The sequence below is a fragment of the Notamacropus eugenii genome, chromosome 3 (assembly GCF_028372415.1).
Source record: "Notamacropus eugenii isolate mMacEug1 chromosome 3, mMacEug1.pri_v2, whole genome shotgun sequence".
Classification (NCBI taxonomy): domain Eukaryota; kingdom Metazoa; phylum Chordata; class Mammalia; order Diprotodontia; family Macropodidae; genus Notamacropus; species Notamacropus eugenii.
Window position 1 is genome coordinate 323295746 of NC_092874.1, and position 12039 is coordinate 323307784.

Consider the following 12039-nt stretch of genomic DNA (forward strand, 5'->3'; position numbering starts at 1 on the left):
TACCTGATCTAAATAAATCTTTCAATCAATAGATATTTACAAAGCACTTGCTATGCACCAGCCACTGCCCTAAGCATGGAGGATACAAAAGCAGCCAAAAGACAGTCCTTGCCCTCAATGAGTTTTCAGTCTAATGACAGATAACACGCAGATAAATATATACAAAACAAACTATATACAGGATAAATAGGAAACAGCTGAAAAATAAACACGGAATTAAGAAGGATCTGGAAAGCCTTCCTGTAGAAGATAAGATTTTAGCTGGCATTTAAAGGAAATCTATAAGCAGAGTTGGAGGAGAGAGAGCATTCCAGGCATGGGGATCAGCCAGAGAAAATGCCTAAAGCTAAGAGACAGTATTTGTTTCTGTTTGTTCTTGTTTTAAAGTTTTTCTGGGACATCCTGGATGCTAGTATATGGAAGAAAGAAAACTAGAAGGGTACAAAGTAGCTAGATTAAGTAGGTCTTTGAATCCCAAACTGCATTTTATGTTTGCTCCTGGAGGCAATTGGAAGTCTTTGGAGTTTATGAACTAAGAGAGTGACATGATGGGACTTGTGTTTTAGGGAGGTCACTTTGGTGACTGAATGGAGAATGCATTGGAGTGGGGAGAAACTTAAGTCATGCAGATTGCAATAATAAAGGTATAAGATGATGAGGGCTTACATCAGGGTGGTGGCAGTGTCAAAGAAGACAAGGGACATATTTGAGAGATGTTGCAAAGGTGAAATCAACAGGTCTTGGCAACAGCTTGGATATGGAGGGAGGGAGATAGTGAGGAATGTAGAATGACCCTTAGGTTATGAGCATGGGGAACTAAGAAGGCAGTATTGCCCTCTACCATAATGGGGAAGGTAGTAAGTGGATAGACTTTAGGGGGAAATATAATGAGTTCTATTTTGGGCATATGGAGTTTTTAAGATGCTTGCTAGATATCCAGTTTGTAAGGGCAGTTCACATGTGAGATTGGAGGTCAGCAGAGGGGGTTAGGGCAAAAGTCATAAGTGTAAGGAAGGTACTAAGATCAAGGATGGCTAGGAAAAGTGTCTGGTAGAATGTAAGACTCTGGCTGAGATTTGAAGGAAGCCAAGATAGGTAGGAGGTGGGAATGAGAAAAGAGGGAATTCCAGGAAGGGGAACAGCCAGAGAAAATGCTTAGAGTAGGGAGATGGAAGGTCCTATTCAATGAATAGGACAATGTCACAGGAGCAGAAAATAGATGGAAGGCAATAGGTAAAATAAAACTGAAAAGGTTAGATTAGTGTCCAGGTTATTAAGATTTTTAAAAAGCAAAGAATTTTATATTTGATTCTAGAGATAAAAAGTCATTGCAATTAACTGAGAAGGGATGTAGAATTCTTAGACATGTGGTTTAGGAAGATCGCTTTTAAAGTTAAGTGCATTAGAATGGAGAAGGATTTGAGACACACACACATATCTTATGAGTGAAAGAGCTTGTTTGTGATTAGTTTAAGGGAGCTGGTTTATGGGAAACCTAACAGAGTGAAGGCTTGGAGATGGTGGTGCCCTCAGCTTTGTCACTGAGTATGGATTTCTTTGTTGCTATGATGGATTTTGCTTTCCGGTGTTGGAATTTGGCTTTCTGGTATCTGAATAAATGTTTTGTTCTGTCTTCCATGTGGAGAGTCATAATTCGGAATTGCATTGGCATATTCATGGCTGCTGTAGGTGCTATGAATATCATGTTGGTGCTACACCTAGAGACCAGATATTATCTCCCACCATTCCAGCCATTTGCTTGGTGTGACAGAGTTAATTAAATTTTCTGAATCTCTTTCACATCATTCCTCATTTTTTATCAGAAAACTTAGAAAATACCCTAGTTTCAGTGGTCCAGATTACCCCACTGTCTTCCCCTATAGATGACAACCCAGTCTCCTATTCATGTAATGTTCTTTATGTAAAACGGTATAATTCTGAGCCCTGAGTGATGTGGGATTTTGGATTGGAGTGCACATTTTGTTGAATGTCTGAGGCACTAGTATCCCCTTGGATCTGGGGAGAGTAGAGAGATCCTTTCTTTTGTTACACATGAAATCCATTATTCTTGTATGCCTTCCATTCCTTTGTGTCAGCTTTGCTTTTCAGGAACAATTTCTTCCACTTTTGCCCTGCAGGAAGTAAGGGAAAGAGGAAGTTTAGATTTAGATTTCTTTGAGGAGGTCAGAGGGAGAGAAATAATGAGTTTAGATTGAACATGATGAGTTTTAGATGAATATCAGACATCCAATTCAAAACTTCCAACAGGCAGTTGGAGGTATGAGAATAGAAGTCAGGATAGAAGGTAAGATTGTAAAAATAGACCTGAGGTAATATTCATAGAGATGATAACTGCATCCATGGGAACTGACAAAATCACTGAATAGCCTGGTGTAGAGAAAAAAAAGAGAACCCAAGACAGATTCTTGGGGAACACCAGGTTATTGACCATGACCTGTGTGAAAATCTAGCAAATGACATTGATAACAAGAGGAGAATGAGGAAAGAAAAATGCCAGGAAAACCTAAAAAGAAGCGAATTTCAAGGGAAGGATGGTGATTGACACTGTTAAAAGCTTGAGAGAGTTCATGAAGGATTAAGATTGAAAAGAAAAATAATAGATTTATACATTTGTTAATTTATCATTGTTAATTTTGTAGAGGATAAGTTTCAATTGAATGATGGGGTTGGAAGCCAGAATGAAGAGACTTAAAAAAATTGAGTGAAAGGAAAGGAAGGGGAAGCAGTAATTATAGATACATGTTTTTTAAAAGGAGTTAGCTACAAAAAGATAGATGATGGCATGTAATAATCGAAGGAGAGCTGGATATGACTGTAGGCATCAGGGAAGCAACTGGGAGATACTGAAGCATTGAAGATAAATGAGAAAATGAGTATGATAAAGAGGGTAGTCTGTTGAAGCATATGGGATAGAATGAAAATCATATGTCCATGTAAATGGATTGTTTTGGCAAAGAGAAAGGCCAACTCTTCATTTGAGACAGAGACAAAAGAGAAGATTGTGAGGGAAAACTTCTGAATGATGTGAGATGAGAAGGGGAGAAGAGGAAGCTTTAAACAAATAACCTCTGTTTTTGTTCAATGAAGTATAAGGCAAAGTTCTCAACTGAAAAGACAAGGAGAAAAAGGTTTAAGGAGGGATGAAAAGGTTTGGAAAACCTTTTGTGGTGATTTGAGATACTGAATCAATTTGGGAGGTGGAAAAAGATTGTCTCAATGCAGTAAGGGCCCACTTGAATCATGTAACATCAATCTGTAGTGAATTCAGTCCGTACAGTTTAATGATTTTCTCCATCTCCCTTCAGCAGCACTTGAATAGGAGTGGGGAAAAAAAGGATTGTGGGAATAACTCAAGGCTCAGGTTTGGAAGGGAATATTCATGATAAGATAAAGAGGTACAGTCATAAGTATAGAGGATAAAGTAGAGTTGAACTGGCTCACCAAAAGATTAAAATAGGGAGAGGAGGAAAGTATAGCAAGTGCAGAAGTGGAAACAAGGAAACAGGGAAACATCTGAAGAATGAAGTCATGATGCTGAAGAACAAAATTAGAGATTGTAAAAAAAAAATGGTAGTGATAGAATTATAAAAAAAATGCTATGATCAGATAAAGAAATTTCAGAGTTCTTATACATGAAAATGTAACTCTTTGGAAAAGGTACAATATTGGAGTATGTCATGAGAAATGAGTAAATTAACTGAAAATTAGGTTTTCTTCTAATTTTGCTATCTTTGATGTTTGCTCTAATACTTATTAAAATTTATATTTCTTCTATCCTTACAATTCTTTTTCTCAGTTTGTCCAGTAGCTTATTAAGAACATAATTTATTCTAAAAAACCAAATGTCTTCCATTTTTTCCTTAAAAATATTCCTTATTTTCTTTTACTGTAAGGATTACAATTGTTATTTCATTTTTTTGTTTCTTGTATTCTAGTTAAAATTCTTGAATGACTGTTTCCTTTGTTGGGAGATTTCTCCTCAAATCTTTTTAGTCCATAGTGTTTCTTCATTCTGTTAGGAGTCATTTTTTTACTAATTCATTTCTGTGGCCCATCTATTGATTTATTTTGATGTTTTCCATGTGAATTTTTCTTTCTTAAACTTCTTTTTTTCTGGCAGTTTTTTAAAAATTTGATTTGATACATTTTAATAATTTTTGAGTCAGTAATCAGAAGTTAGCTTTGACCTTGTTCTCTCATTTTGCCATCTTCTCAAAAGTTCATAAAAATCTTTTTATGACCTAATAAATGTTATGCTGTTAAGTACAAATTGCTTTGTGCCTTGAATGTTGTCCAATCTGCTTAAATTGAATTATTTAAGCCATAATTTTTATGCAAAGAAGTTATGTAGACTGCATGAATGAACGTGTCTACACTGCTTTTTATAGGGACATTCCATTCTACGATCAAAACATAGAATAATTTCTCACTTTTATGCCTTTCACTTGAAATAAAAATTTCCTTATCAAAGAATTTTTCAGATAACTGAATCTAATATTTTTAGACGTAAGCAACTTCTGAGTTGATTTAGAGTCTGAATAGAACAGTGTCAAAGGATATGACTCATTTCCCATGACCTGTTCCTCAAAACATCTTGCTGTCACCAAAGGAAGTTATATTTTCATGTTTATGAACTCTGAAGTTTCTTTGTCTCATCATTATATTTTATAATTTTATAGTTCCCTTTTTATAATGCCAGTTGAATTTAATGATCAACATTATGTTGAAATATTTCTAACATGTAAATAGTACCCTATTTTTCCCCCAAATGTGTTTAGTTAACATAGTTAATTTTCTTTGATGATCTGATGGCAACATTAAAAACATAAATTATTTTTACATTGTACCATGTTATAATTATATTTGCATGATTTTTTTGTCATATAGGGCTATTTTTCTTGACATCAATTTATTCTAAACTGCTATGATTTTTGAATTTTTCTGTCTTTTTTTAGTATAATTTTTTTCAATTTCCTCTTTTCTTGTCATTCATCATTTTTCAGTATTATTAGTATTCCAGACTCTAGCAACACTTCTCCATTTTAATGTTGTGCTTCTTATCTTTTGTAATCTTAGAAACCAGGTAGTCAAGATTGTTAGAAGTTTATTTTGAACAATGGTGTCTCTGAGTGAGAACTGGATCAATTCTCCAGCGTAAAGCAGATATATTTCAGGGCATAGATTTTATGCTCTGAAGTCCATGTTGTCGACTCAGAAACCCCTTTTACTTATTTGTTCTTAGCCATATTTTAGTTGGTTGAGATTTTAAGATTGATGAGGAACTACTTTTCTATAAATTTTGCTTCTTCCCTATTTTTACCATATTTTGCAAGGTAAGAAATATTTTCCTAACTATATATATTGGGGGAATTGAAACTGAGATTCTAGAGACCATGCTTACACAAACTGCTCAAAATAATCAGACTATGATTTTTCATAGTTTGTCTTGTTATGAAAGGTCTATTTGTCTAATCCTTGGAGTTTGGGCCTCTGGCTAGAAGCAATAATGCCATTGATTAAATGCCTTTAAGACAGTTTCTAGTGGGCTAGAAGGGACAAATGTCATGTTTTAAACTCTGACTCATCAATAGTATATAAACTCAGTCTCATTCTTAATGAAGCCAGGGTTATGATGATTTGCCACCTGTTTCTCTAACATTTCATAACTAATCATCACTAGATGACACATATTTTTTGCACTTGCTTTCTCTAAGCCTCAGTGCAATTATATATAAAATGAGAGTATTGTATTAGATATTCCCTAACATTCCTTCTACCTTTAAAATTATGTGATACTAAAAAGCACAGAAATATTAGAAAAGAATAAAGTAATTTTATGTGCCCTTGCCTGTGGCTTTGAAATAGTCATATTATAGAAGTATATGATAGAAATGGATTTTACTGTGTATACACGGGTGGAAGTGAAAGATTGTGTCCAGTTTATTATTCTGACCTTCAGAAAAGTATTCTTACAGCTGCCTACTCAACCTTTTCCTTCTCTTTCCTTGAGAAAGTTTTCTATTATTACATTTTAACCATGCATGACTGTAAATCTATCATACTGACCACCAGCCAATATGAACTATTCGGGTGCATCATTTTTCTTCCAGTGTGCTGCAAAGCAGGGAACTAGAAGACAAAAAAATGACATTATAATTGATCAGCTTCAGATCCTAATTCAGTACTTTACAAGGTTCCCTTTATACTTCATTCTTTTGATAGAAGGAATATTCAAGATGAATACAGACTAGGCAATGGGCAAAAATAATAAAAAGGTAATTTAAATAATTTTCCACAAAAAATGTTAAAATGAAATTCCCACTTCAAACACGATGGCAATAAGAACCTGTAGAATTTAAATTTACTTGAAAACACGGCTTCCTAGGATGAGTATAGTGGACTAAGGCATCTAAAAATCTTTTGTTTTCTTCTTTGATTTGTGTACTGTTTCCCCTAGTTTTGTTCAATTTTTGCCTGGAAGATTTTTCTATAGCCATCTACGTATTTGTAGAGTACTCAAGAGGCATTTTAAACCAAATTTATTCCCAACACTTTTGAATACCAAGATCAGTCACAGAGTGGCTTTTCCTCAACCTCTAGGCAGGAGTCCTGAAATAATGGTAACTGTTCATATATGGAAAAGGAAGAGGTCTCCAGAGGATTTTTAAAATTCATACACTGGTGACAATAGCAAGCCATCAAAAAGTCCCTAGGCCCACAGGGAGAAACATTACATGGTGGAAAAAACTGCTAGATTTAGGATTAGAGTACCCAGTTTTTAATCCTGGATCTGTGTAGCCTTAGGAAAATCATTTCTCCTCTCATGGGTAGATGTTTCCATATCTAGAAACAGTTATATGGATAGGCTTTAAAGCTGGACTTCAGGTCAGGAAGACATGAATTCAAACCTCTCTTCATGTACTAGCTGTGCAACCCTGGGCAAGTCACCATCGCAACCTTAAGTTTCCTCATTTGAAAAATAGGGACAAATGATAACATGTACTTCCCAGGGTGGTTATGATGATCAAATGAGATTTTATATAATAGTAAGTGCTTGAGGCTGAATGTGAACTATCTTTCTGACACGATTACTTTAGCAACCTATTCAAGATGACCCTTGTTCCTCAAATTTGGAAAATTCCTGCTTCATGGAAGTGTGTCATTTCATCTGATCCATTTTTCAGAAATTTGACACCCCTGGTGGCTCAGTGACTTGGTGAAATCAAAGAGTAAAACATTGTCATAGGATAGGACACATTCCTAGAATATTTTGATGGTAGAATTTTTGGAATATATAAAAATTCAAGGTGTTTCTCCCCCAAAACACTCCTGTCCATTCTTAATATTATGGAGTAATATTTCATGTAATAAGTAAGGTCAATAAGTCGAGTAGAGAAACATAGCATAAATGATGCTATCTGATATTGACATCACTATGGTTGTCATCCACAATGTCCAGAAGATGTACAAAATTAAAAGCACTGTGTTTTTCTTTAGTGTTATTTCATTGTTGTGGTTGATTCATATTTACCCAATCAAGGAACAGTCTCTCTCTCTCTGTTCCCACCACTCCCTGCCTATGTCTTTCTCTCTCTGTCTTTGTTTCTCTGTCTGTCTGTATTTCTCTCTCTTGCTCTTTCTCAGTTGGGTCTCCCTTGTACAGGTTGGAAACACAGTGGTTGCTACGGACCATGTCCCACAATTAATCACTTGACATAAGAGCTTCAATTTGTGCCATTTTTGAACGGGGTCAACTTGCCTGTCTTTAGTCAGCCTGGTGAGCCTTCATACCATATTGGTGCCAGAGGTAGTGCAGCTGTGTAATTGGTTTTAACTCTACTCTAGATTAGAACCCCTGAGCACAAGCGACCCACCCACCTCACCTTCCCCAAAAACAATAATTATGGTGTGTACCAACAGGCCAGGCTTAGACTGTACAAGTAATAACACCACTGCCTCGATGTGTATAGGTCAACCAATAATAAAATATGTTGTAGGGTGTTTTTTGGGAATTTTGATTGCACACTAAAGAGAAAAAAAAGATATACTCAGAGGGAAATGCTGAAAAAATTATAAATTGTGAATGATTGACCATGATTTGCAAATAAGTTGATGAAATACAAAAGTAATTTATTAGAATTTTGAAGTTTTCTTTTTTATTCTAGAAAATTAGTTATCCTCCAAATCTAGCTTTGTTTTATTTTTGTTTTTTTTCCTCTAAACTGTCTTATTGAATACATGTTACACTAATTTATCTTAGCAGGACAACTGTTAATTGCGTGCTGATTCCTTTCCATTTTAACTGGGACATTCTGATTAGACATCCCAAAGAACTTGCTTCATAACAAGATGATTTTTATTTTATTTTTTAACCTTTTCAACAGAATGATACTCTTGTTTCCCCTCCCTTTATTTCTGCGTTCTTCCAGATACTGCATGGACCATTGTACACCATAACAGCTCGGACTTCACTAGAGTAAAAAGTTCCAATAGAGAAAATCCTCATACTGTGGTTTTCAAGTATTCTGCCAATACAGAACAGCTCCAGGCTACAATTAACCATGCCGAACACTGTGAACAGGAGCTTGCTTACCACTGCAAAAAGTCCCGGCTTTTAAATAAGAGAGGTGAGTAAATTTGAAAAATCTTATTATGTTGCATAATGTGCTTCATTCAACTAACTGTTATGGATTTTAATTCTTCTAAGGTTATGACATGGTGCTATATAATTCACAAGATTCTTGTTTACTTAGCAAACAGGTCTCACTGAGGAAGTTATAGAGTCTGTTGCTCAGGAAGGAAGACTAAGGTCAATTCTTTATGAACTTTTTTGTAACCTTAATTGTTTTCTCAGCACTACCTTATCAAATAACTGAACACAAAAGCTTCCTTGCTTACAGTCTAAGTAAAGTTTGTCAGTCATAGATTGGGCTTTCTTTTCTTTTGTTTTTATATGTTTATGGTTTTTACAGTTAGTCTCTCGAACCAAAGTTGGTCTTTGATGGCATTCCTTTCCTCCCACTTCTGAGTATTTTCTGTTGGCATCTTCAAACCAGTCGTTCAGTACCCAGTACTCTCATGCCTAGGTCATTTCTTATTGGTAAACTAAGTACTTTCAGAGTTAAATTGAATCAAGTGGAGGAAATATTTAAATTTAAAGGCCTTAGTTTTTTAAACTTCCTCAGATCATCACAGGGTAGTACGATGACTACAAAAACCTAAGTCTAAAATATTTGTTTCACAGTTTTGAACAAATGACATAATCTCCTTTAATATTTAATATCCAATTTTCCCAGTGGTACATTTGGGAAATTACTTACTTCTTTCAAAGCATTGACATACTCAAATAAACATCCCCTTCCTGTTCTGAAGTACCTTTTAAAGTGAAGAAGTAACTTAGAAGGAATAAATTGAGTTTGCCTTGGCTATCTAGGGAAGCTAGAGTCCTGCTGGTTTCTTAGAGTGATCCAGTCCAGGTGTCTATTATTTTCCATATCTTTACTGATAAATAAAGGGAATAGTAATATATTTACCAAATTACGTGTACTTGTAAGGGTAGAGAATTTTTCTTTTGAATGAATCTTTCCCCTCACTTAATTCTTATTCAAATTTCTGGAGACAATCAATGTATTAAATTTGTTATCATTTGTCTTATTGAAAGAATCCTTAGAATAAGGAAGAAGGAAAAAAAAAAACTTCAGGAGTACTACCCTCTGCTGCTTCAGTGCTATGTTCTCGTGAATTTGCTAACCATTGCATGTTTTTACCTCCTTCTATACATGAGGGAAATGCTAATGGGAAAACTAGTATTTAGGTGGAGGAAAAAGAAAAATATTAATTGAGAAAAAGAAGCAAGTTAATTTACCTCCTCCACTCCTGAGAAAAGCTTCAGAATTGTAACTAGCATTCAGTGATTGTTGCTCTGGTCCAAGGCACTGGCATCCATTATCTTTAATAGTAGCCCCATATTATCCCCCAATAGGCTACAGAATTGAGAGTCCTGTAACCATGACAACCCTCTCCCGTGAGTTATCTTCCCTTGCTTTTCCTAGGAACTTGAAATCTCTAGGGGAGAAACTACCCTTTTTTCTAACATGACTATATTTGTGATTGAACTATATGTTGTGCTGTACTCCTTGCCAACAATACATTTTTCCCCGTCCCCAAATAAATTGAATGGGCCCCAAGAACATTCATTACTAGTCAGTCTCTTATACACCATTTAGCATTTGCAAGTAACTGACATATCCCCCTCATCTCCCCCCCAAAAAACTACTGCCATAATATTCAAATTTAACTTTTGCAAAATTTCTAAAGAAATGCATAGTAACACATATTCACATCTATGTTATACATAAGCAGGATAAAAGCTAACTATATACATGGCATGTCTCCAGGTGTTCTTGGAAGTTTTCCCAAGCATGAGACGCTTGGATGATTGGAATTCTTATAATTCTTATATGTTACATAATATAAATAATAAATAATTATTAATAAATAATAATGAATATTAATATAAATAATAATATTATATATTCTTATATATTATGATATGGGGAAAATTTTTATTGAAGAATAAAAAATATTGCTTTTGTGATATAACTATTTTTGGAAGAAGGATTAGACACTGAAGTATAAAATGAAAAGCATGAAAAGCCTTTTCTGGGAGTACATTCTAATAGGGCAATGTGCAATGACTGCTTGAAGCTGACGATAGAGACACATCGTGCAAAGAAGAGACAACATGCAAAAAGAAGTCATTTAGGAATACTAAAGACAAATTTGTTCTATTTTATAATTTTACATATGGCAGAATGTATTATGCTTTTTTAATGCAGTATTTCTTTAGGAAACAAAAAAGTTGTAAGTTGAGGTTCTTAATTTTACCTTTTAATTTTTAAAGTAATGACTTGCTATGTTCCTTTCTCCCATTCCAATACAATACATCTATTAACATTTATTAAATCTCTGTGTGCCAGATACTTCCCTTCTCAACACAGGATGATATAAAGATGATATAAAAATGACTCTGTCTTCTAGTCAGAAAACTGATTGCTCACATAGAAAATACAAAAGCAAAAACCTAAACTATGTTCTCTGTGAAAAGAAAAGAAAAAATAGTATGTCCATATATAATCAATATATGCTTACCCCTTAAAAGTGCAATGCTATTCTAGCAGCATGACTCTCACAATTCCTCTCTCCTTGTTGCTTCTGGGGATTTCATTCTCCCTCTTTCTCTTCTCTTGACCTTTATAGAGTCCTTCATTACCTGGAGAGGAAACTTCATCTAACTACTCTCAACCCCTGCTACCACATGTTCTTTACCCAACTCATATTTTTGTAGCAGTTATTCCTTGCCCTTTCAAGGGTAGAAGACATAGATGAAGGAGAAAAATAGTTTGAAGGAAAATGGAAACAACAGGGGCAACACTTGCTACTTCCCTTTTATTCCCCAGGCCTTGCCACCTTTCTCACTCTCTTAATAGTTCCTAACACTCTTGTCTTTAATTCTTCATCCTAATTCCCTATGACTCTGGGGCAAAAATCTCATACCCTGATAACCCCCATCATACCTTCTCATTCCATAATTCCCAGATAATTTCATGATTTCAATTTCCCTATAGTCCATGTGCGCATTTCTCCTCCAGCCTATTAAAGGTTGTGCCTCAGATGAGGGTACTCAGTAATAATATTCTGGAATTCAAACATTTCCTTTTTATCTCTGCTTATAAAGTTGGAAAAGATGTAGTTGAAGGTAGGGAACTTTTAATTGTCTTGCCAAGGATGAAATGAGGGTAAACATGTCTCTGATATTCTAAGCTATAATAATAAAATCATTTCCCATGGAAATCTGAATGTGATATTGCCCTGTATATCTAAATCATATGCCCATTTTGGCCTTACTTTGGTATACAGTGAGAAATTGTTGATTTCCCCCTAGTTTCTGCCGAACTGCTTGACAGTTTCCCAGAAATTTTTGTCAAATATTGATTTCTTGTGCCAAAATATTCAGTC

At 34.9% G+C, this 12039-nt stretch overlaps 1 protein-coding gene across 1 annotated transcript in view; it reads left to right on the plus strand.

The window, feature by feature from the left end:
• The window catches only part of CNTNAP4 (contactin associated protein family member 4), a 676519-nt gene that overhangs the window by 563345 nt on the left and 101135 nt on the right, over positions 1–12039 (plus strand). Inside the window, exon 13 of the mRNA XM_072596864.1 lies at positions 8451–8648. Coding sequence (XP_072452965.1) covers positions 8451–8648 — 198 coding nt within the window. The remainder of the gene's footprint in view (positions 1–8450; positions 8649–12039) is intronic.